Source organism: Nicotiana tabacum, chromosome 9 (assembly GCF_000715075.1).
Source record: "Nicotiana tabacum cultivar K326 chromosome 9, ASM71507v2, whole genome shotgun sequence".
NCBI classification, from domain to species: Eukaryota; Viridiplantae; Streptophyta; class Magnoliopsida; order Solanales; family Solanaceae; genus Nicotiana; species Nicotiana tabacum.
In genome coordinates, this window is record NC_134088.1 from 86143353 (window position 1) to 86170790 (window position 27438).

The 27438-nt window shown below is 35.3% G+C and overlaps 2 protein-coding genes across 6 annotated transcripts; one reads left to right on the plus strand and one right to left on the minus strand.

Annotated features, from left to right (window-relative positions):
* Positions 1-3608: 3608 nt before the first annotated feature.
* Positions 3609-12832, plus strand: LOC107813018 (uncharacterized). Of its 5 annotated transcripts, none has more exons than XM_016638219.2 (11): positions 3609-3917; positions 4350-4409; positions 4544-4605; positions 9022-9143; positions 9568-9729; positions 9831-9936; positions 10106-10288; positions 10530-10689; positions 11195-11520; positions 11792-11881; positions 12463-12832. In XM_016638219.2, the coding sequence occupies exons 4-11, from the start codon at positions 9108-9110 to the stop codon at positions 12519-12521; spliced, it is 1122 nt and encodes a 373-aa protein (XP_016493705.1). In that variant the 5' UTR covers positions 3609-3917; positions 4350-4409; positions 4544-4605; positions 9022-9107; the 3' UTR covers positions 12522-12832. The 5 variants fall into 5 exon arrangements, with proteins under 5 accessions (XP_016493705.1, XP_016493707.1, XP_016493709.1 ...); XM_016638220.2 differs by having other exon boundaries at positions 3778-3917; positions 4512-4605; XM_016638221.2 differs by lacking the exon at positions 4544-4605 and having other exon boundaries at positions 3650-3917.
* Positions 12833-13312: 480 nt separating this feature from the next.
* On the minus strand, positions 13313-17841 carry LOC107813019 (protein GAMETE CELL DEFECTIVE 1, mitochondrial-like). The gene is made up of 3 exons (XM_016638226.2): positions 17237-17841; positions 15626-15812; positions 13313-13731 (listed from the first exon to the last, which is right to left on the minus strand). Exons 1-3 carry the CDS (start codon positions 17791-17793, stop codon positions 13516-13518), a joined length of 960 nt encoding a protein of 319 aa, XP_016493712.1. The 5' UTR covers positions 17794-17841; the 3' UTR covers positions 13313-13515.
* Positions 17842-27438: the final 9597 nt, after the last annotated feature.

The window sequence follows — 27438 nt, forward strand, 5'->3', positions numbered from 1 at the left end:
AAACTCTTTAGTATTTTTGTCAGGCTTTTTTCCTCAAAAGCTTAAAAATTCCCAAAGAAAGTTTTTTGGGATTTAATCATATAACTTCTTGTTTATAATAACAACGCCAATGATCTATTCTATAGTTTAAAGAATTATATAAAGACCTTTTCCTAATATATATATATATATATATATATATATATATATATATATATATATATATATATATATATATATATAGAGAGAGAGAGAGAGAGAGAGAGAGAGAGAGAGAGAGAGAGAGAGAGAGAGAGAGAGAGAGAGAGAGAGAGAGAGAGAGAGAGCTTCCTACCATTAGATCATGTTATTGATAGTAGAAGTAACGAAGATATTGTTTTAGTTTTTACTCTTGGCTTTATTTTCTATTTTGCCTTTTTTCCTGCTTTCTTTTTTATTTTGTTTATTCTTTTGCTTTAATGTTACATTCATAATTTATTTTTAAGAAAAATATTCGACAGGCGCCTATATCTACTAATCTAGTCTAGCAATATGCCCAAGGCAGCCTAAGAATAACGGTAGCCAATTCAATATTGAATTTTTTTCGTAATAACTCAATTCAAGTTTTGCTCGTGAATATTTTCATAATTTCATTGGATTGCCGTGACTTTCCTTGCATAATAATAAATGATCTAGCCTCCCCTTCTTTCGAAAAATGTAATATTTTTGCTTGACCAGTTAATTTAATTCAAAAAACTACCTCATTGCATTTTTACAAGTGTATATTAATTCACGAACTTTTTGTGTATGGTTTAAAACATGCATGTGAAAACACAGATAAATTTGGCGTAGAACATATTAATTGTATCCCTGAAAATAATTAGTTGAAGGAGGGCAAAATTAATCATACACATAGTATAAGGACAAAATTGAGTTAAAATGACACCAAATAATCAATTTTAAGCATGTTGTTTAAAATATATCCGCAATTTACAATGTATTTAAAAATTAACCAATTTGGCTCAAACTTCAGGACACAATGTCCTAGAGTTTAAACCTCAAAGTTCAAAGTTCAGGACATCGTGTCCTAAAGTTCAAAAATTGTGTACGGAAGTGTGAATTTATGTCCTGAATTTTAAATTAGTAGTTCAGAAATTTAGGACACTTCGTCCTGAATTTCAAATTAGCAGCTCAAAAATTCAGGACACTAAGTCCTGAATTTCCAAATTCAAGATACTTAGTCCTGAAGTTTGGATGAATTGACTAATCTTAAATACATTGTAAATTATGAATATATTTTAAATAGCGGACTTAAAAATAGCTATTGCTTCACTTCTCCCAAAAATTGAATCATATGAATAGTGTAAGGGTAAATCCGGTCCACTTTGATTTAGTTAGGACACATGGCATGTTATTTGGGCAAAAAAATATTAAGTAAAAATAAAATAAAAAATTAGATCAATTATATAGAAAGGTAAATTTGAGCCATTTTGGTCGCGTCAGGGATAAATCTGGGACTAATTTTAACGGATGGTAAAGTTGTTCAATTTCGCACGGTACAAAAGTAGTTTTGACCCTTTTTCATATATTATATAATATGTTTTCATAATATGAACATTTTATCACTAAAATGGCTTCTGGGGCGGATTTAGGGATGGAAGGGAGTTTATTCGACCCCTTTTCGCCGAAAAATTATACTGTATATATAAGGCAAAATTTATTTTTTATATTTATATATTAAGTTTTGAACCCCCTGACACAACCCAAAAGTGTAACTTAGCGGTCAAGGGGGTTCAAAATCTTTGAAAGATCATAAGTTCAATTCCCACATCTTTTTTTTCTTGAACCCCTTCGCCGAGATCTTGCAAATGGCTTCATACAAAGAAATAATATAAAAAACAAAAAGAATGTTACAAAAGACAGAAACCAGTAGCATGGAGATATTTGATTATATTGCAGCGTTATATAATCGAATATTGTCAAATTGGAATGTAATTATTTGCAGGAAAGAGTGGTCCTCTGTCCATCGTTAATTTCTTAATCAAAAGACGATGGACAAGTAGATCTGTTAGGTTGGACCACTTTGATTGTGAGCCCCAAACATTAAACAGAACTAAAAATGAATACTTTTACTACTACAAAATCTAAGTTACTACTTTCAAAGTACTTAGGACCGTTTGACCATACATTTTGTCAAAATAAATTTAGTTTTTATTTGGCAAACACATGTTTGGTCATAGATTTTACATATATTTTGGTCAAATCCCAAATCCCAAAATCAGCTCAATAGATGATTTTGGGCTAAAATATCACTATTATATTTTTTAAAAATTGCCTCAAACTTTTGTATTTTATAAAAGAGCCCACCATTTATTATTTTGTAACGATGTTGCTTCGTCTTCTCGGTCATCTGATAGTGTATCATGTAGTTCATTATAAAAATAATAATTTTATATTAAATTTATTTATGTTCAGGACTATGGTTTGCGATAATGTAATGATTGTTATTGATAATGGTACTGTTGAGTATTTGTGATAGTTTTTAGAACTTGTGGAGTTGTGGGTATAAGTCATGTTTCATATTTTTTCAAATCAAACTTCACCCAAAACAGATGTCCAAACACATTTTTCATCTTCAAACCAAACTTCATCCAAATCAGATTTTTCAGAATAAATTTAGAAATCTATAGTTAAACGCTAGCTAAAAATGAAGATCAATTTGACAAATTGTAGATAAACCTGATCACATATAACTTTATAGTATGTATTGGAATTGTTATCATATCAAAATAATGGAATGATATATTTTAAAATTGGTTTAAGATTACTTTACTTGATTCTAGGTAAAAGAGAAGTAACATTTTTTTTTAGATAAAAGGGTGTAGTATCATTTAGGCAGCCAATTATTAAAATGCAACCAACAATTTAGGCATTGCATTATTATTTTCAGTCTTACGCCCCTCCGATTTTGCTAAAATATACATTGCATAAAAGATAAAAGTCATGCCTTTTCGACCTTGTTCATCCACACCACACTGCTTTTTCAAGATACATGAGAGGGAGTTAACTTTACAAAGTCATTATTATTAAATTATTTTTATGTTCTTTGATCTCTTCCTTTATCTGAATTTGAAATCGATTATATGAATATCATATAAATGAATTTGACACCATTAATCGAGTATTTATTTTCCTTTTAAGTTTTTTACTACTTTTATCGAGATATTAAAAATATTTTTTTTATCTAATTTCGTTCTCTAGAGCAACGATGCTTATAATTTTCATAATTTTTACAATATGTATAATAATACTAATTGATTTTGAATTCCTTTACAAAAATGAAAATGAAAATGAATTAGTTACGTTGAGCCAAGATCATTATGGCTCGAGTTATAATTGTTGACTATTAAGACTACTTCATATTTATGGTATGGGTTTCGGTTTTTCATATTAGAATGAAATAATATTTCAATTTAATTATTCGACTGCTTGAATTTGTGCCGACTAACATAGTAACGAAAGTAATAAAGCGTTTCTTACTAAAAAGCTTTCACTTCTAAAGCACAAAATGAGACATTTGTTAAGGGTACAATAATTAGAATAAAATAATTGGTACTGTTGAATTTATGGTTTGGCGGTAATATGAACTTTTTCATTAGTCCATTTGCCAACTAACAGTAACAGACTGGACAAAAATGGACCAACAAAAAAAGACCATTTTTTTTTTAACCCTGCTCTAAAACCTTCCACAACCGTTCTACTCTTCTCCTCCTCCTCTTCTTCTTATGGCCTTTAAGCCATGCCTTCAAGCTTTTGGTGCAGAATTTCCAAGTTTATTTTCTTTTAACTTTCCTAGTTAAAATACTTCTTTCCCACTTCAAGTTTTTCTATTTTCTTCTGGTGATTTTAGTTGGCCAGCAAGCTAAAATTTGCCTCTTGTTGGACACCAGCTACTGCAGGTTTGACTTATTTCTCTCTCTGTTTTTATACAAACACTTGATTTTATTTCTAAAATTGGGTCTATTTAAGCTCAAAATGCTACCTATAACATTTCTTTTCTAATGATTACAGCTTAGTGTGGAGATTTGTCAGATGGGGTTCTTGTATGTTTAGAAATTTTGATTATTTTTACTTAGTGATAATCAAAGGGGATTTTTTAGTACTAGAATCTTGACTGCAATTGTAATTTGTGTACAACCAGCTGGAGTTTCTGCTTCTATGTATTATCGTACACTAGGCTCTTGCAAAATGTGGATATTTGACCTTTCATTATTGATAATGCATTTTTCAACTCTTAGATTGAAGCTGAAGATTATCTTTGGTTTGCCATTTGGTAAATCCATGCTAATCTCATCTCATGATGAGAAATAACTTTAGGACTTCATTAACAGGAGGCAAATTCGTCATAAATCACGTATAGCATCTAGGTAGACAGGTTGCAGGATTATCAGGTACAATCATTCAACTCTACTATGTCAAATTTTGTAACAGGTTGGAAAAATTATCATGCACTTTTTAAATTGTTCCTGATGCATATGCACCTTCTTTAATAGATAATTGATTTCATTATCGTTTCCAAACTAAGGTTCTCAAGAGATAGGATAGAATTGGGCTTCTATGCGAGAAGACAGAGTGATGAAACAGAAGGTAATTTTCCATTTGGATAAAAGAAACATGCAAGTGCATAATAGTTAGAATATGTTGCAATATATGATTGTGTAGAAGATTTAGTTTGACTATCCTAACTAAGTTTGGTTTTCTCTGTGAATCTAAGGGGGGGAAAGCCAATTGAAATGTGAAAGAATAGGATATAGAGAAATCAAAGGGGGAGAGGGAGACAACAATTCATTTCCTCAACCAATGTGAGATACTAACATTGCCCCGCACACCCAGGGTCAGATACTGGAGCGTGGATAACATAACATTAGGGCTCTACATTGGGAAATACAACAATAGGGATGTGTGATGTATGGCTCTAATACCATGTTACGAAAATGAACTTTGGGCCTAATTCAACCCGAAAAGCTAACTCTCATAAACCAAAGAGGAGCAGCGCTAGAAGGAAGTACTATGGAGGGGGCTGGTTCTTGCAAAATACAACTATTAATGAGCATAAGTGGTTTTCTTGATAGTATTATGGCCACATATGGGTTATGCACTTGGAGAGGTAATCATGAGGGGAGTGAAGGAGTTCTCAAGATTCATCGGGTTCACAGTTAGGAATCACAGTCGAATTGTATCGGCTAGATGTTTGGTGTGGAGGCTTAATCTTGAAGGAAGAATTCCCAACTATTTTTTGTAACAGTTGATAAGCATGCCATGATACCTTAAATGCTCGGGAGTGATGAAATACAAGTATGTGGGGAAGCATTTTTTTGGAGATCTATTCAAGATTGGAGTGTGATGAAGTGGATGGTTACCTTCAAAATATATATATATATTTTTTTAAAACTCAAGTCACGATTTTATTACCATTCCAATGCAAAAGATACAATTTGAAGAAGGAGGGTATAGCCTGGCCTTCTATATGGATTGAGGATTTGACACAACAAATTCATACAATAAGTACGGAATTGATGGGATTATTTCCACACCAACATGCCAATTAGTAATGAAGTTGAGAACTCATGGTGGTTCATACACTATGGTACTTGGGCTTCTCTTCTTGACTCGGAATGCTGAAATTTGCCATCTATCTACATTTAGAAGCCCTTTGACCTGTCGAGGCAATGTATCAAAATAAGTGAAAATATACACTTCCTCTAATTGGTGACTTAGAGAAGCCATCTTGTCCGCAACTTGATTTGCTTCTCTAAAACAATGTCTAATGATTAGACCCTTTTGTTCAACTAGCGTTTTTACCTCCATAACAGCATTGTTGATTCTCTACGGTGTGGAACATATGCCTTGAATGCAGTTGTGAAGTAGCAAGGAATCAGTTTCACCAATAATCAATCCATATTCTTGTTGAACGCACCATTTTAGGCCAAAAAGAAGGGCCTCTGCTTCTGCTAAGTTATTTGTTCCTTGACCCATTGGTATAGCATAAGCCATAAGCATTTTACCACAACTGTCTCTAACCACCCCGCCACCTCCACAATTCCCACTAACACAACTACCATCACTGTTTAACTTAACGAAGAGCAAAGGTGGTTTAAGCCACTTAACCTCAGTTATGCACCTGTCAACCAGAGAGTAGTCAAAGAGTTTACATATATCTTCCCAATTATTGTTAACAGTTAGTTTCCCAAAATGAGAGTTAACTAATTGGGCAATGTTAAAAGTGATAAGGCACTTGGATCTTGCCACTGATGGCCTCTCCATTTCGTATTTACTACAACACCTTGATCTCCACAACTCCCATACAACAATAGGAGGCATAATCTGGAAAACAAATGCAGCAACAGAGTTTATGTATTTATGATTCCAATAGTTAGCAAACAGAGTTCTTAAGGGGATGTTCATATGAGCTATTCCAACCATTCCAGCAAAAATCGCCCACACTTGTTGTGCAAACTGCCCCTGACAAAATAAGTGTTCACGCGTTTCCTCGCCTGGGATCATTCCGGGAGAAAGGCAACAACAACATTTAGAGGCTAAGGAAATCCCAAACCTCGTGATCCTTTCATCTGTTGCGATTTTTCCATGGGTAGCTCTCCAAGCCAAGAAAGACATCTTAAATGGGACATCTTTATGCCATAACTTAGAGTCAAACGGAGCAGGATCCTTTCTTTGTCTTAATGCATTCCAAGCAGAGACCACACTGAATTTTCCTGAATAAGTAATTGTCCAGATTGGAGTATCATCCTCTTCTTGGCCAATTGTGATCTGAACAGAGGCTACCAAAGTTTTAACAACTTCAGGAGGCGTAATATGTAAGCAAGACTAGTCCCATACTCCATCCCTATATACTTCATTAACCTTGGTATTGTCATACCCGACATCTTCGCTTAAGCTGGAAGACAAAGGACCAAAATTGGTCCAATTATCATACCAAAAGCTGCTATTACCTCTCCCAACTCTCCATAAGATGTTCTGCTCTACTTCATATTTCAATTTGCACATAGCCTGCCAATTATTGGATTTGCCGGCTGTCCATTGACTAATCAGTGGATGATAGATTTTACAATATTTGGCTTTGACAAATTGGGACCATAGGGAGTTTGTAGTTCTCAACCTCCACCATTGCTTTGCTGTGAAGGCTTTGCAGACATCCTCCAACTTTCTAAAACTAGCCCCTCCCCCTTCATATGGAAAACAAAGTTTGGACCATGCGGACCAATGGTATCTGTCGCTAGTCTCTTGCCCAGACCAAAAGAAACTAGCTAAGTACCTCTCAATTGTAGCGATAGTACCCTTGGTTGGATGAACTGCAGCCAATGTATGGACATTCAGGACCAATAGAACATGCCTGATAAGAACTGCCCTGCCTTCAGAAGAAAGTAGCTTTAAATGCCATCCTTTGATCTTGTTAATCACCCTGCTAACCATCCCTGCAAAGGTAGACAACTTTTTTCTACCAGAATATATAGGACAACCGAGGTAATTGATAGGAAGGGGTTCATGTCTCATCTCTGTTATTTCCTCAATCCTGCGAATGGATCTTTGTGTTGCAGAAGAAGGCACTGAGAAACTGCATTTAGATTTATTGATCTTCTGCCCAGAAACTTGTTCATATGTTGCTAATGTTGCTTGGATCAGCTGAAGAGTAGTTTTTCCACCATTGCAAAATAAAATAAAATCATCGGCAAAGGCGAGATGGTTGATTTGTGGACCATAACTACTCATGTAGAAACCTCTGTACCCTCTGTGCTTCTGGAGTTCATTCAATAATAGGGATAACAATTCAGCATTCAAAACAAAAAGAGATGGGGAGAGAGGATCGCCTTGTCTGAGCCCTCTCCCAGATTTAAAAAAATCCATGCCTACTCCCATTCACAATTATTGTGTACCAATTGTTTGAAATATATCTATGAATAATGTCAATCCAACTCTCAGCAAAACCCAATTTTCTCAGCATGAGGCAGAGAAAAGACCATGATACTCTATCATATGCTTTTGCCATGTCTAATTTCATAACTACATTGCTCCCCTCAACAGGTTTCCCAATATCATTCACAATCTCTTGAGCCAACAAAATATTCTCAATTATGGCTCTACCGCTAGATATATTGCTGTATGTAGTTTGGAAGAATGATAAAATGTCATTTTTTATAAGGAAAAATGACAAAATATTATGGAATGGGCAAGCAGCAACTGTTTTTTTAATGAAGTCATACTATAACTACCTGCTCAATGGAGGTTATATGAGGACCATGTGGAAGTCAATGTGGGATACTGAAGCATCTAAAGGCGGGTTTTCACGTGGTATACTATGTGCTATTCTAACCTAATGTGAGATAATCTGCGGAAGATGAGATGTATAATAGTAAGTTGATGCTGCATGTGCTCATTGAATGGGAAGGATGTTGAACAACTGTTACAACATTAAAACATAGTAATAGAATTATGTCTTAATATATTCCTTGTTTAATATGGTCATCTCAAACGATGGCGGATGCGTGACAAGTTGGTACGTGGAAAATATGGATGCTAGGAAGAGGGAAGTGTGGAAAGATGCTCCTCTTGTGTGTTTGACCAATTTGGGCGTAAAGGAAAAGTAGAATTTTTGAAGGTGTAGAAAAGCAGGATGGAAAGTCAGAGCAGATCTTTTGTTTCATTGGTATTTTTGGTGAAAAGGGAACATTGTTTTTTGCATAGATGGGTGAGTGGATTTTTGGAAACATAATGACACTACCTTGGTGTGATATTCAGTGCAAAAATCTTGGCTTTATCAAAAAATGGAGTTCATTTATTAGAGCAGATCACTTATGCTCCTGGGAAGTGGAAAGATATTGTTTCAATTTCATCTTAATTGGGAAGTGGAAAGATATGAGTTCCTTGCACAGAGAAGTGATGTTTACTTTCTTTATCCTGAAATTTTATGCAGAAGTTTGATCTTTTATTTACACAGTCAGTGGACTTGTAACTTTTTCTTAATCTTTCTTCCATTTTTTTTCTCAGGTGATTTGTTCTCCTTTATTGAGAGATCTTAGAAGTAGTAATACAAGCTATAGCCATGGTGTGTTGGAGCTTCATGGAGATATTTAATGTGCTTGCAGTTAGCTAAGATGAAGACCACACAGGTTCTTGTGTTTATATCTTAATAGATTTCCTTTTGACGTGTTCAGATCCTTCATGTGTTTCTCTGGTTTGTTTTATGGATTTTTCACTTTTTTGGCAATGCTATATATATATTTTTTTAAAGTTTCTCAGTGCAACTTATTGAAACAACTTATGACTCAATTGACTTGCTGCTTACACTTGTGGCTTAATATTTAAGGCTGAGTAATCTCCCGTCTATAATATAGGTTGTTCCTTTTTATCCTGTAATAGTTAACTGTTTATCTATGTCATTTTCTTATAGAGCCAGCAAATAATATAATCAGATGACTAAAATTCTGAAACCTTATAAATTTAGGTATTCATTTTTACAACGGAATTCCTTTAATAAGGTGTTGTTCAAATGTGGAACTTTTTTTCATAAATTGTTTATTGCAATAACTGCAGGATCTACAAAACACAACTGAGAAACAATCTTCAAACCAGGCTTCTCATGAGGCCCAAAGTGACCAGCAAAACAATACAACGGAAACACCTGTAGCAGATTCAGGTTCTGTTTCTGCATCAGGCAATGACAACCAGAAAGTTTCACGTGAAGATATTGAGCTAGTAAGATAGTTCTTTTTTCAGAAGAACATACTTTTATACAAGTTGCTGTTCCCTGTAGTACCTTTTTCTTTAATTTTATCATGACAAAATTGGTGATGTAGGTCCAAAACTTGATCGAACGGTGCTTACAATTGTATATGAATAAGGATGAAGTCGTTAAAACACTTCTTAACCGTGCAAGGATAGATCCTGGATTTACAACACTTGGTATGTATATCAAGAATGCAGTTGTTTGTGATTGTGGTGTTTTATGCATTTGCTGCTTGATTGAAATATGCTTTTTCATATTTATTGTTACTGAGTAGCTATCGGGTCTATAACTTTGGCTGTTAGGTGTCAGTTCTCAATCCTTTAAACATCTTTATACTGAATACAGTTTGGCAAAAATTGGAAGAGGAAAATGCAGATTTCTTTCGGGCCTACTACATTAGGCTTAAACTGAAGAAACAAATCATCTTGTTCAATCATTTGCTTGAGCATCAATATCATCTAATGAAATACCCTGTGCCACCTAAGGTTCCATTGACTCCGATGCAGAATGGGATAAATACCATGCCAGGTAATTTTATTTATCATTACTGTCATTTCAATTTCATAGCCATTTTTTGTCTTCGTCTTTCCCCCCTTTCATTTTCTGAAAAGGAGGAGGACCATTCGCCTCTTCACTTCTCGCTCCCTTTCAAATCGGAGTTAAGCTACTTTAAGAGAGCATGAACTTAATGTTATCTACAGAGCTATTGAACAATACTCTTGTATGCGTTCTTGCCATTGTTATTCATTGCCTCTTGTTTTCAGTGCAGTCAACAACTTGCCCATGGGATACCCCGTCCTACAGCAACCTCCACTTCCAGCTGCAGGTCAACCTCATTTTAATTCTATGGGCATGTCCAGTTGCCATGTGGTTAATGGTGTGCCTGCGCCAAGCAACTATCATCCAATGCGGATGAATTCTGGAAATGAGTGAGAATCCATGTTTCCCTTTTAAATTTTGAAAATTTTAAACTAGAACTCAAGAAATCCATAAACACTTCCCCAGTTGACCAGTGTGCCCTATTAGGGTTCATGTATTCCTTATTTAGTGACCCTCCTTGTACTTGCTTGTGCCCAAGGAACTTGAATTTGACTCTACACCATTACATGTGCATATATTTCATGCTTCATAGAATTTGGTGAAGACTCTAGCCACTTCTCATTGTTTATAAGTATTACTGAAGGTATAAGTTGGTTTAATCAGTGTAGGTTGGTGAAAGAGGTTGCTTTTTCCTGCACAATCCGCCATACTTGTTTATTGTTGTCCATGCCTAGTTTGTTAATTTTCTCTATCAAGCTTTTCAAATAGGAATAGACAATCAATCTGGTGGAATATAATGTTTTTGGGCTTCAAATGGTAGAAAGCTGTTTCTATTAGTTTCTTAAGAGAAATAGCATGACTAATGGCGCTCAACATTTTCCTATCTGTTGACAGTATGGTGGTAGAAACAAGTGTATCTGATGTGGCACCAGCTGTTCCGCCTAGCAATGCCATGTCATCTATGTCTGATATGCCTGTAAGCCCTGCATCAGTGGCTTCAAGTGGCCACTTCCCCTTCACTGCTTCGGAGATTTCAGGGATGGGAATTGACACATCAGCCCTCGACACTTCATTCCCATCTGATGTAGCAAGTTCAGTAGGATTGCAACTTCCGCCAGATAATGGGGTTGGTAATTCTAGAGATATGCTGAGATCCTTTGATCAGATTCCTTGGAATTTCAGTCTTTCAGATCTAACTGCAGACTTGTCAAACTTAGGAGGTAACTTTCTTCATACAAAATTTAAAGTTTTTTTAATCGCACGACTCCTGGAAAGCAAATTTTGGTTCTAAGCATTGCTCTTTGAACTTCTTTAATAATTGTGTTGGCTACATAAATTTCTGAATTTGAGGATTCCTTTCCTGCTCTTAGCATTTTCTAGCCCCCCTTCTCGTATATACAAGCTTGTCCCATATTTTTCTTCCCTTGTATCATTTTTTCTCTTCCTCTCTGGTCTGATTAATTGTAACTTCTGATTCAATACTAATTGCAGATCTAGGATCTCTAGGAAACTATCCTGGTTCCCCTTTTTTGCCTTCCGATTCAGATATTCTGCTTGATTCTCCAGAACAAGAAGATATAGGTGAGAATTACTAGTTTCTTGCCCATGTAATATTATGTTTTGAATCAGAAACAGATTGAGAAGTTAGAAAAAGCATTAGCTTTAACTATCTCCACATCAATGTGCTCTTTCTGAAAGCTATTCAGATGTATATTAGTGGCTGCGGTTTTTTTATAGTCAATATTCTCTTATTTTCTCTGATCTTTGTCAATGCTATCTGGCTTTCATGCCTTTGTGTGACATGGTTTGGTCATGAACATTTAGTGCCACCTGAATGTTCAATTACAAATTTTCTGACTAGCCTGATAAGCCACAGTACTAGTTAACTATTGATACATTGATTGCTAGTCTTTTGCTTTTGCATGTTATACTTACACGGTTCTCTTCTGAAATCATCACCGTCTATGCATGTTCTGAAATCATCGTAACCTTTTAGGGGTTACGTTGTTTTATCTATTGACTTAATGGTAGCTTTGTTGTTTGTTTATCCTAGTTGAGAACTTGTGATATCAAATGTGTTTACTTTCATTAAATGACTATCGTCTGCTATTTCACAATAATACTCCCTTGTTCTCATGCTTTTGGTTTTGGCTTTGTTTTAGTTGAGGAATTCTTCGTTGATGCCGCCCCAGGTCCCCAATCAGATGAAGAGAAGTCCTAGTTTAAATTGAGATGTACGCGTAGTTTGGTGCAAAATGATGGTAAAAGGAGAATATTGATTTACCCGTCTTTGGTATGTCAGTGTAGTTATTAACCTAACTTTTCGGGTTCTACCATTTTTTATTCCAGTACATTTTCAATATATCTAAGCTTTGAGTTATCATAGTCGGATCTTTCTTTCATTACTAGAACCAGGTCAGGATATGTTAATTTCATTCCTTTTGGATGTATGATCGTATGAAATAAGTTCACTACTGTCAAAATGGTCTTTCTTTCTATTACGTATTAATTGCAGCTTCCATGAATCTGAAATCATACTTAAGTATACAACCTTGACAGTTTTTTTTTTTTTTTTGAGCATGATCAAAATGAAAAGTTGTTCCCACATATACTGGTTACTGATTAGAGTCCAACTTTAAATTGGATGAAGAAAGTTACGAAATCAAAGAGAAATGGACAAGTTTACAAAAAGAACTGACAAGTATCACAGTTCTCATGTTCTAAAACTTCAGTAGTAGCAAATTCCAATCTAGCAATGGAAAATAGCCATGGGTTTTTAAAAACTACACCTGGAACTGGGTGCGAAAACCAAACCAACCTCAATGGTGCAAACTAAAATTATTTTAATCAAAATTTTTATACGGAACATATCAGCAGTTGATTACTACTACTGCTTATTGTTGCAATGATTTAAGCTCAATATTAAACTAAAGTAGGAATTTATCTTCCTCATGTCACTGATGGAGTTATTAAACAAGAAAATGATGATAAAGTTATATTCAGTTCGAGATAGAAAACGAAGAGAAAAATATACCAACACAAGAATATAGACTATGTTTGTTAAGATGGAAAAAGATGACTTCCACTAGGACCTACTGAAAATTTTGTAGTAAATTCAATAAAACATCCTAAGACAAGTTCAGTACTAGTTTTACAACATTGATGTCCATAATTCCGCCATGACACTCTGTTCTATGAACAAAAATTTACAAGTACTACCTTCCAGTCCTCCCCCGATTAGAGGGGAAAGTAGAGTCCGATGATGTTACTTCCTCTCTAAAAGGCCGAGTTGACGCATCTGCTATGCTAGGTAACCTTGAAACACTGCCCTTCCCTTTCTTGGCATTTGGTCCAATCTCCTCTATCATGTACTTCCAACCATCTATAGGCCTCCTTCGGCTGAATATATGGGTTTTAATAAAACTAGCAATCTGCATAATCAACATTTATGCAGAGCATAAGAAACAACACCAAACAATAGACCATGATGTTTCACTATCTATTGTCAGAACCTTATAAAATCCGTGTTAATTTTACGTTACTAAATTGCTATATTATCCATTAACGGACAGAATCGCAGAGGAATACTTAGTACATGTTAAAAGGAACAAATGTCAAGATAAAAAAACATTTTTAGCAAAGGCAAAAAATAATTTACAATGAGGTCCATCTGCCATATGTGGAAACATATAGCCTATATTCCTGTCTACAAATAACTCACAAGTCACAACCAAGTGCATAGAACACTAAAATTGTACAACTGACAAGAACGTGATTGGCAATGAGCTTAGAGAACATGAAATTGGAGAATAAAGTACTTCAAGCTCATATTGTTACAGAGTGAAGTTTATAAAGAGAGACCGAAAATGACAAGCCATCATGTTACTGACCAAGGTACGCAACAGCCACCAATTTTATTGGTCAATGATATACTAGGATTATAAGGCAAGCTACATACTTGGTGAATAATGTAAGGCTAGGATCGGAAATAGAACATGGACCAGAAATGACAAGCTCCAAAGAGAATGTTTACCCCTCCAGAGATGTGGACCACCAAAGAAAATGAATTGGAAGGGAGTTTCAGAGGCTATATTTGGCCGAAGAGATTTGTTGCAGACACTCAGCTACACTTCACTGGTAATGGAAGGAAACAAGAACAAAAGTTTTTCCCCTTAATGGACACTGCTCAGAGGACGTACAATTACATTGGTGTCATCCTCATTTACCAAGTGGTAAGAGGGAACAGAAAAAGGAATGTGACAGGGCAACTTAACAAAACCTCTATGTATAGAGTTCCATTAAGAGACCACAACTTCAAAGCATCCAAATCCATTTGCTGGAAAATAACTAAGTGACTAGAAAGGACAATCTCAGAGGAAGGTGGTAGTATTGGCTCTACAATGAAAGAGGAAGAGGCTTCAAGTTCAGGCTTTTTTTTGCCTACATGCTGCTGGGAAATTATTAGGCAGAATATTCTGATACCTTCAACATTTCATATGACAACAGACTTTAATACAACAATCATTTGCCAAGCCCCTAGAACTAATAGAGTGCCTGGTAGAAGATATGGTAAGCTTATTAGCCTTTTTATTCTGGGGGGGGGGGGATAAATTACTGTGGATGTGATGGTTAATGACTGAAAATTTATCGCTCCTTCAGTGGCTCAATGCCTTCGTCGAAGACTAGTTCTGGATATTCAATAGAGAAATACACTTCTAGTTCGAACCTCGTAAAACTTTGGATGGGCTGCAACTAGCACAACCTACAGGGTGCTTTGCTGTTTTTTCCTAATAAGTAGCACAGTGTCGCCTCACTTGGTGTGTGCAGTTAAAAGAATTTTTTATACGTTTCCGATCAAAGGAAAAATATAAAAAGGGAGAAAAAAATCTATAAGAAGAACAAATAAGAAGGATCTAAGCAAAATAATCTGATACTTTTGGCATGGGTGGGCACCAATTTTTTTTAAATCTTGAAATTTTTTTGATGCACAACCTACAGGGTGCTTTGCTGTTTTTTCCTAATAAGTAGCACAGTGTCGCCTCACTTGGTGTGTGCAGTTAAAAGGATTTTTTATACGTTTCTGATCAAAGGAAAAATATAAAAAGGGAGAAAAAAATCTATAAGAAGAACAAATAAGAAGGATCTAGGCAAAATAATCTGATACTTTTGGCATGGGTGGGCACTAATTTTTTTTAAATCTTGAAATTTTTTTGATGTTTTTGGAACAAAGACACATGCTTAAACCAAAGCTTGCGGATTCACCAAACTGAACAAGTCTTCTCAGCAACTAAGCTTGAATTCATAAATTGGATTTTCTCCACAAACCTGGAATTTGTTGAATGCAATTCGGCGTTCAAATTCTTGGACTAAGATATCTTCCTCTCTTTGTGACATCTCCCATATATTCCCATCTTGCGTTTTCGACGTTGTTTCCCAGCCATCAGGTTTGTTTTTGAACTCAGAATTCGTAATTTTTGAATTGCTTAAATCATCATTAGGTGAATCAAAAATCCTACATTTGCACACAAAAAAAAGTGAAATTAACAAGATATAGCAGGTCATCATGGTATCAAACTTAACCTTCAGATTGCATTGAAAGCAAGTATTCACCACATCAGCTCACACAAGTTCAGGAATTCCATACTCACATTCCACCAAAACAAAAGATGCTTGAAATGTGGCAAGATTTCGGAGAAAGGGTATACTAAAGTCAACACATACTCAAGTGATATAGCCAAAATTCTACTACTTACGACTTGCTTTCATCATCAGTATCTTTCAAGACAATGTTTTAGCATAGGTAGGTGAAAACTTCTCTTTTGGGATGCACCAAGATTTCTTATATAGGAAAAAGATCCTGAATGGAAGTATACGAAACCCAATACAGATCTAGCCCTTAGCATTGGGTTCAACCGAATGGCTCGCAAGTACATGTATGCAAAAGATGTCAACAAATAATAAGACTTCAACTAATCCGATCCACTAACTCTAAATTCTAGATCCACCCTGACAAAATTATTAAAACTTACGATTGCTTGCAAACTAGTTAATGATACGATAACGAATCAATTCAAATGCACATCAAATAAGCACAGCCAACTATATCAAACAACGATCAACTATGCCTCAATCCAAACTATTTACGGTCGAATATATGAATTCCTATATCCATAAGCACATTCAATCACCAATAAACTACGCCTCAATCCTACTTATTCAAATAAAAGAAAGATAAAAAAATACACCTCCATCCCAAACTATTTGGATCGGCTACGAGTCCGGTATATTCATAAGCAAAATCAACTATATCAATCAACGATCAACCACGCCTCAATCCGTAATGAATCCTCTATATATGTAAATTCATCTAGGGATTAAGGCATATTACTTAGTTTGGTATTGAGGTGTAGTTGATCTTTGATTGATATAATTGACATTGTCTTACATATCCGTAAACACATCCAATTATAACAATCAATCAATTACACCTCAATATCAGACTACTTGGAAATCCTATATATCCATAACACAGTCAACTATATCAATCAAAGAGCAATTGCACCTCAATCCCAAACTAGTTAGAGTTCACTACATGAATCCTTTATATCCAATAAGCAAAATCAACTATATCAACCAATGATCTATTACGCCTCAATCCCAAACTAGTTTGGGGTCTTGAATCCTCTATGTCCATAAGCATACAACAACAACTACAACTCATTCCCAAACAAGTCGGGTCGGCTAAATGAATCCCCTCTGACCACATTACTCCATTTCAATTCATCTCATGCCAATACTATGCAAATACTAAGAATATGTCCATGAGCATAGTCAACTATACAACATATTTATCAATTTCATACCCAAAACCAAAAAAAAAACATAAAATCAAAGAAATAACGGCCAAAAAAATTGTAACTTTTAACAAAAACATACTCTGAGCAGCTATCGAGAAGCTTTTCAATATCATCAGCATTGCCACCAATAGAATCCCCAAGCTTAGCCTCTTCCATTTTATCAATCTCCTTCAACCACAAGCCCGCATGTATTCTCTGCTTCTTCAACCTATAATCCCTCTTTATATTCTCCAAACTATACAGCGAACTCTCATTCTCACTGATCTTTATTATGCCCTTTTCATTATCATCATTGGTAATATTTTTCTGTTGCTTCCCCTTTCTTAAGTGCCAATTCTCATTCATGTCCTCTACAAAGGCTTTGGTTTCCGCATCAACTTCCGAAACTCTAGGCCCATTTTCGGAATTTTCGGTAGTATTGCTAGTATCACCGGGAAGTGCAAAATTTACATCGGTTTCCCATGGAGCTCGATTCTTGCCAGAGAGATCGTCCGGAAGCCACGCGGATTCCCATGCGTCGTTCCACTCGTCGTCGCCGCTTTTGGTCGACAACCGCCGGCGGACGGCGACGGAGAAGGTGGGGTTTATGAGGGGGGTTTTGAGAAAGGTCAGTGGGAGCTTGCGGATTGAGTTCATTAGGAAATCTAGTTTCTAGGGGTTGCGCTTAGTTTTTGGAATTGTGCACATAACGTCATAATTTTGGATATTTACGTGAGAGCCATATAACTTTTTTTAATCAAATGTTAGGGTACGATACTAATTTTTTATATATATATATATATATATATATATATATATAGTCCAGATCTTAGTCGAGAAATATGCCAAAGATCAGGATAAGATGATAATTACGAAGAAGAGAACACTGATAACTACCTAAATTATCAAGATGCTCAAGATCCAAATGATGATTCGGGAATGAGTTTAGACTCAATAACTCTATACAATCTAGACACATAGAAACAAGAAATTCGAGAATAAGACTAGATGACAGGAAACTGCTGTGTAAGCTGCTACTCCAAGCTGCTGTGTAAGCTGCTACTACAAGCTGCTGTGTAAGCTGCTACTCTAAGTTGTTGTGCCAGATATAGATAATCTTCTATCATGAGTAATATTTATCCATAACGGAGTACCGAAAGAATAAGTTTCTTCAGAAGGCTTATTTTCAATAGAGTACTAAATAGATAAACATATTTACGGCGGAGTCTCATATGAATAAATTTCTTCAGGAAGCTTATTTACAACGGAGTACTAAATGAACATCCATAATATAATATATTCATAACACTCCCCCTTGAAAGTTCATTAAAAGATAATGTGCCTCGTTAAAACCTTACTAGAAAAAATTCCGTGGAAAAAAATCCTAGTGAAGAAAAAAGAGTACACATATTTAGTAATACGCATTGCTAGCTGCCTCATTAAAAACCTTATAAGAAAAACTCTGTGGGAAAAAACCTTAATAAAAAAAAAAAGAGTACATCGCGTATTTTACTCCCCCTGATGAAAACCTTGTTTCAAATATTTAAGTCTCCTCATTCCAATCTTGTATACCATATTCTCAAAAGTTGAAGTTGGTAAAGATTTGGTGAATAAATCTGCCGGATTGTCACTTGAACGGATTTCTTGCACATCAATATTACCATTTTTCTGAAGATCGTATGTGTAGAATAATTTTGGTGAAATGTGCTTCGTTCTATCTCCTTTTATAAATCCTCCCTTCAATTGGGCTATGCATGCAGCATTGTCTTCGTATAAAATTGTGGGTCTTTTCTCACATTCCAAACTATATTTTTCTCGAATAAAATGAATTATTGATCTCAACCCTATGCATTCCCTACTTGCTTCATGAATAGCTATTATTTCAGCATGATTTGAAGAAGTAGCAACAATAGATTACTTTGTGGAGCGCCATGATATGATAGTACATCCACATGTAAACACGTACCCGGTTTGAGATCTAGCTTTATAGGGATCAGATAAATAACCTGCATCTGCATAACCAACAAGATCTGCACTATTTTTGTTAGCATAAAACAAACCCATATCAAGAGTTCCCTTTAAATATCGCAATATATGCTTAATCTCGTTCCAATGTTTCCGTGTAGGAGAAGAACTATATCTTGCAAGTAAATTAATAGAAAATGCTATGTCAGACCTTGTAGCATTAGCAAGATACATTAGTGCACCAATTGCACTGAGATAGGGTACTTCGGGACCAAGGAGTTCCTCATCCTCTTCTGGAGGTCGGAACAAATCTTTATTCACTTCAAGTGATCGAACAACCATTGGTGTACTCAATGGGTGCGCTTTGTCCATGTAAAAGTGTTTTAATACCCTTTCTGTATAGGCAGATTGATGGATAAAGATCCCGCCTGCTAAATATTCAATTTGCAGACCAAGACAAAGTTTTGTCTTTCCAAGATCTTTCATCTCAAATTCTTTCTTAAGATATTCAATTGCCTTTTGGAGCACTTCTGGAGTTCCAACAAGATTTATGTCATCAACATAAACAGCAAGTATAGCAAATTCTGAAGCCATTTTCTTTATAAAAATACATGGACAAATAACATCATTTATGTAATCCTCTTTCAGCAAATATTCACTAAGGCGATTATACCACATGTGCCAGATTGTTTTAAACCGTACAAAGATCTTTGTAATCTGATTGAGTACATTTTCCGAGATTTTGAATATGCTTCAGGCATTTTAAATCCTTCAGGGATTTTCATGTAAATCTCATTATCAAGTGACCCGTACAGATAAGCTGTAACCACATTCATTAGATATATTTCAAGCCTTTCACGTAAGGCTAAACTGATGAGATATCGAAATGTTATGGCATCTATAACGGGTGAATATATTTCTTCATAATCGACTCCAGATCGTTGTGAGAATCCTTGTGCAACAAGGCGAGCCTTGTATCTTTCAACTTCATTTTTATCATTCCTTTTTCGCACAAAAACCCATTTATGACCAACTGGCTTTTATACCAGTAGGTGTTTGGACTACTGGTCCAAAGACCTCTCTTTTAGCAAGTGACTTCAATTCCGATTGAATTGACTCTTGCCATTTTGGCCAATCAGATCTTTGTCAACATTCTTCGACAGATCGGGGTTCAAAATTCTCACTATTTTGCATAATGTTAAGTGCAACATTATAAGCAAAAATATTATCCACCACTATTCCAGATCGATTTAAATTAATCCCATCACCAGTAGAACTTATTAAAAGTTCCTCGCTCACTTGAGTCTCGGGTTCATTGATTTCTTCAGGAATCTCAGAACTAATCAGATCCTAGGTCTCTTCAGGAGATCCCTTCATAATATCATTTTGATCATTTGTCGATTTTCTTTTTCTAGGATTTCGATCCTTAGAACCCAAAGGCCTACCACGCTTTAGGCATGCTTTAGGTTCTCTAGCTCTCATGCTAGTAGATGGTCCTGCTGGGACATCAATTCGGATAGGAACATTCTTTGCAGGGATATGTGACTTAGTTATCCTTTTTAAATCAGTAAATGCGTCTGGCATTTGATTTACTATATTTTGTAAATGGATGATCTTATGGACCTCCTGATTACATATAGAGGTACGTGGATCAAAGTGAGATAATGATGGAAATTTTCACACAATTTCTCTTTTGATTTCCTTTTTCTCTCCCCCTAATTGTGGGAAATTTGTTTCATTAAATCGACAATCTGTAAATCGAGTAGTAAATAAATCTCCCGTCAATGGTTCAAGATAGCGAATAATAGAGGGTGATTCAAACCCAATATATATTCCTAACCTTCTTTTGGGGGCCATCTTATTGCGTTATGGTGGTGCTACTGGCACATATACATCACATCCAAAAATTCTCAGATGGGTAATATTTGGTTCATGACCAAAAACTAATTATAACGGAGAATATTTATTATAATGTGTCGGTCTGAGACGGATAAGTGATGTTGCGTGTAAGATAGCATGGCTCCAAACAGTAATGGACAATTTTGTTTTCATAAATAGTGGTCTTGCTATCAATTGTAGTCGTTTAATAAATGACTCTGCAAGGCCATTTTGAGTATGAACATAAGCTACAGGATGTTCAACTTTTATCCCAACTGATAGACAGTAATTATCAAAAGCTTGAGATGAGAATTCTCCAGCATTATCAAGGCGAATAGCCTTTATAGGATAATCTGGGAATTGTGCCCTTAATCGAATTATTTGGGCTAATAACTTTGCAAACGCCAGGTTGCGAGATGATAGTAGGCACACATGAGACCATCTTGAAGATGCATCTATTAGGACCATAAAATATCTAAACAACCCACTTAGTGGGTGAATAGGTCCACATATATTCCCATGTATACGTTCTAAAAAGGCAGGGGACTCAATGCCAACCTTCATTGGTGATGGTCTAGTGATCATTTTGCCTTGATAACAAGCATCACAAGAAAATTCATCATTTGTAAGAATCTTCAGGTTCTTTTATGGATGCCCACTCGAATTTTCAGTAATTCGTCTCATCATTATTGATCCAGGATGGCCCAAACGACCATGCCAAAGCACAAAAGTATTTGAATCAGTAAACTTTCGGTTTACGATAGAGTGTGCTTCAACTATACTAATCTTTGAATAGTATAAACCAGAAGATAAAGTTGGTAACTTTTCTACAATGCATTTCTGGCCAGAAATATTCTTTGTAATACAAAGATATTCCACGTTCATTTCATCTATTGTCTCAACCTGATATCCATTTCGGCGGATATCTATAAAACTCAACAAGTTTCTTCGGGACTTGGAGGAGAATAATGCATTGTCTATTATAAGTTTTATTCCCTTAGACAGAAATACAGTAGCTCTTCCGGAGCCTTCAATCAAACTTATATTACCAGAAATTGTAGAAACATTTGCTTTTTCCTTATGCAAATAAGAAAAGTATTTGTGATCTTTGAATATGGCATGAGTTGTTCCACTATCAATTACACAAATATGTTCATGATTGGTCTTTGATCCAAATATAATTTGAGGATTATCCATATTCTTCAAAATGACATAAACAAAATAAATATGATAGTAAACATTATTATCAAAGCATAACTTTTATTTATGTACAACAATTACATAACCATACTATCTACTACAAACAACAAAAATTAAAATATTTACATTTCTACAGATTCACTACCGATCACATGACTTGTTTCTCCTTCTGGGAGTGCAAAATAATCAGCTACATCCAAATGCTTGAAGTCTAAATTATCTTCAGAAATAAAATTTGCTTCAACATTTTTCTCTGCCTTCTTCAGGGAGGCTTGATACAACTCTACCAGGTGCTTTGGCGTACGACATGTACTTGGCCAGTGCCCTTTTCCTCCACATCTATAGCATGCATTTTATGGCTTTGCTGCTTGCACCGCTTCATGCTTTTGTTCCTTCCTTTTCCACTGCTGGTGGTGAGGAGGGTTCTTTGGTGCATTGTTATTACCACGATTAGAGTTTCTTCCCCGACCACGGCCATGACCACGACTGGGGCCACGCCCTCTTCCACGCTTAGCTTGGTGGAAGTTCGTCTGATTCACTTCAGGGAACGGACAAGAACCAATAGGTCAGCTTTCATGGTTTTTCATTAATAGCCCATTATGTTGCTCGGCTACAAGAAGATGTGAGATAAGTTTAGAATACTTTTTGAATCCCATCTCTCGATATTGCTGTTGCAGGAGCATATTCGAGGCATGAAAAGTGGTGAAAGTTTTCTCCAACATATCATGATCAGTAATATTATCACCACATAGTTTCAATTGGAAAATAATTCTGAACATAGCAGAATTATACTCACTGATAGATTTAAAATCTTGTAGCCTTAGATGAGTCCAATCATAACGTGCATGTGGAAGAACGACCATCTTCAGGTGGTCATATCTATCTTTTAAATTATTCCACAGTATGACTGGATCTTTAACAGTAAGATATTCCATTTTCAGGCCCTCATCAAGGTGATGGCGTAGGAATATCATTGCTTTGGCACGGTCTTGGTTTGATGCCTGATTTTTATCTTTGATGGTGTCTGCCAGACCCATCGCATCAAGATGAATTTCGGCATCAAGCACCCAAGACATTTAGCTTTTGCCCGATATATCCAGGGCTACAAACTCAAGTTTAGAAAGATTTGACATTATTTAGGAAAAAAAAGTTCGTACCTCTAATACTTTCAAAGTATTTTCTCGTGATGGCAGAGTCTCGTGCTGATAACGTGTTATAAATAAAGACAGTAAAGTAAAGACAAGTATAGAGAGAAACTGATATATTATTCAAACTTCAAATTTATGTACATAATGAACTGAATTCTCCTCTATTTATAGAAGAAAGGAAGCTGCTATGTAAGCTGCTACTGCAAGCTGTTGTGTAAGCTGCTACTGCAAGCTGCTTGTAAGCTGCTACTCTAAGCTGTTATGTCAGATATAGATAATCTTCTATCATGGGTAATATTTATCCATAACGGAGTACCGAAATGATAAGCTTTTTCAGGAGGCTTATTTCCAATAGAGTACTAAATAGATAAACATATTTACGGCGGAGTCTCATATGAATAAACTTCTTCAGAAAATTTATTTACAACAAAGTACTAAATGAACATCCATAATATAATATATTCATAACAGTATGTATCTATTTGTGTTATTGTGTACAGTAAAGAAATAACAATTCCGCAAATGGTCAAAATTTGCGTCATAAATACGTCTAAAATAGAGAAGACAAGAAGGATGGTCGGGGGCAGTGCATTATATGTTTTTATCTCATGATTCAGGCTCTTGCAAAGGAACTATAGCACCGTGCATGTTTCTCTTTATTTTTTCTTTATTTTTAACATTTTTATTTCACAACTCATACCTTTTTGCTTCGTATTTGTAGAAATTTGTACGTCAAGATTGTATTTTTGTGTGTGTACGTATTTTCTTCTTTTATCTTTTTGTGTTATGGAACACATATAGAAATTTTGTCGACTATCGAGCCAACATACACATGAAGCACAGAATGAAAGAAATTTGTACATAAGATGATCTACGTACTAATGATATAACACATGATGGATTACTTTCATTACATCTGTTTCCGAGGATTTCAGTTGGGTATGGTTTCTTTGTTAGCTAAATAAGATTAAAATTTACCATTTTAAGGAACTTGAATTTTTTTCTTTAACTTTTAATTTATAACACAAAAATATTCTTTAACAATATTTATTTAATTTTTAAAAAAAATTATGTTCATTGTAATAGAATACACGCGCAACGTGCATGCCCGGATACTAATTATATTAAAAGCACGAAGGATCTTAGCAAAATGTCGTTTGCCTTTTTTACCCTCTAAAATCTAATTTTATATTGGACAAAATTGTAATTTAACTCTTTTACTAATATTTAAGATTTAATATCAATTATATTCCTTGTACTAAATCTTACCTTATTTGAATTGTTATAATATAGACAGTCATAATATTTAGAACTCTATAATTAATTAAAATTTAACTACCTTATTTGACTAGGAATGATATACCCTTCAATTCATTAGATATTCGATTGAGACATTATGGTTGAGAAAAGAAACCCTAGAACACGAATTCAAGAGGATTGAACGTCAAAAAGTAATATATTCACCCTCTAATTGGTTGTAGCATTGGATTAATGATTATAGACTCTAAGTTCATGAGATATGAGTTATGGGTATGATAGAAAAGCATGAACGGTCATAGGTTTGGGTTGTTGATTGTTGATTATTGGTTAAGGGTGTTGTTTATCTTATGGGTGATGATGAATGATATTGATTATAAAAAAATTGAGATTTTAGAATTTATTAGGAGTAAGAGAATGGGGTTGTTGGGTGTAGAGACACCACTAATGAGAGTTATGAGGCTTTATGCCCATAAGGTGTTTAATAAAATGCCCAAGTGACTAAAATATGAGATGTAGTGCTAATATTGGTTCCTCTTGATATATATTGTCATAGATTATCATTGAAAGAGGAGACAAACATTGTGATACGCTTAAAAAGGCTAAAGTCAAGGTATGTGAGGCTAACTCTCTATGTTGGGGAATGTTAATGATTCTCCCTACACTACGTTTCTTTTACGACGTTACTAATTACCTCAGACATATATATAGTTAAGCATAGTTCCTTGAATAGTTGCAGAATTTCTATTCTCTAGCTTCATAACTCGTTCATGACTTTCATTATGAATGTTGTGAGCTCAGTGCGTAATCAATATGGACTTGGGTTTGATGCCCATGAGTCTCAGTCTAGATTACTCAGTATATCATAAACAATTGAAGTTTCAGTTTTCATAATCAGTCCAAGAATACATGTCTCAGTCTAGTCCTATTCAGTATTCCAGTATCATGTAACTCAATATGATTTAGTATTTCAGCATCACATATTGCAGTATGATTCTCAGTTCCTGGATTTAAATTCCTGAATGTTGAACACCTGTATTTGGGCCTGAGGCCGTAGTTTATGTTTTATGCACGTTTGGGCATGAGACCGTAGTTTATGTTTTATGCATGTTTGGGCCTGAGATTGTAGTTTATGTTTTATGCATGTTTGGGCTTGAGGTCGTAGTTATGTATACGCACACTTGGGCCTGAGGCGGTAGCTTGTGCACATATATATTGGGCCCGAGGCCGTAGTCTATTCAGATAAACAGGTAGTTCATCATTCAGAAAAGGGAGTATTCATATACTTACTTCCTTTGTTCATTTAAGTTATCAGTTATCATTTTAGTTATCAGTTATCATTTCAATTTCAGTTTCAATAGTTATCATTCAATTATCAGTTATTAGTTCTCAGTTTTCAACTCAGTTTTAGTTTAAGCATTTATAGTTCTTTCTTTCAGTTGTTTTACATACCAGTGCAAGTCAAATATACTGACGTCCCTTTTGCCCGGGGCTTGCATCTCACGACGCATGCAATGATTTACAGGTTGACGATTTAGAGTGTTATGATCCTTGTATCAGCTATTTGGTAAGCCCAGTTCTTTCGGGGCATTACCAGTACTTTACAGTTTTTTGGTATTTATAGACAGTCATTGTTTTCAGTACTTCATTAGAGGCTTCATAGACTAGAGTAATAGTTAGATAGAGTCGCATGCTTTTTCATGTTAAGCAATGTTGACTACAGATATGTTTCAGACTTATATTAATGTTTCCGAACTTTGATTTATTTCAAACTTTCAGTATATCAGCATGTGTTAGTTTATCTTCCGCATTCAGTATGCTATGATAACACATGTTGATTCAGTCAGCCAGTTGGTTCGCTCGGTCACATGTAGTTAGGCAACCGGGTGCCCTGTTACGTCCAGGCCCAGGTTCGGGGCGTGACAAAGCTTGGTATCAGAGCACTAGGTTCAAGTGTCCTAGGGCGTCTATGAAGCCTTGTCCAGTAGAGTTTCCTTTATATGTGTGTGCAGGCTACGCATATAAATGGTTAACTACCAAGATATTCAGGATTGTCTCATTTCTTTCTACTCTAGATCGTGCCATGAAGCTTAGAGCAATAGGTAACCTTCTCTTCCTATCAAATTCCAGACGTTTCTAATGCTTAAGCGACGGGCAGGAAAAAAAAACCAAGGTCCGAGAGAGGATGATTGCCTATTTGGGTATAATTATAGAGTACAAGTTGGTAACAAATGAGACTTGAGAGTATGTTGAAAGTGGAATGCAATGGATAGTGGTACAAATTAGAGCATAACCTTATCAGAAAGTGCAAAAGCAGTTATCATATTTTATAGTCATCAGTTTATCTCAATTACTAGTTATACGGTCTTTCACTTAACAAGTTTATGGTTATTCAGTATTCAGTTATTTAATTACCAGATCTCCAATTTTCAGTGAGTCCAAATTATGGTGACTTATGAGTTTACAGTGATTATAGCAAAATCTTTGCATGTTCTAGGTCCGGATTAAGACCTAAGACTCGTCGGATGGTGCAGGAAGTGATTTATCAGATGGTGGTATACTTTGAAGGAGAAGTTTGTGTATGGTAGTGTATCTGTATGTGTTTTACCTCACAGAATAATTGTATTTTTAAATCTTGGAAATGGAGCCACAGGTTGGATGATGATACTTTAGATGTCAGACCCCACGGTATAACAGTTTATCAATTTAACCGCAGCAGACATAGAATTGATCACTATAGTTTTGGACAGAAAAGAGCCTAAAGGCAAAATACCTAGGAGTCAGAAATGTTTGTTATTACCAAGGATGTGTTTTCATACGACTCATACATATGACTAAGAAGATATGATGTACG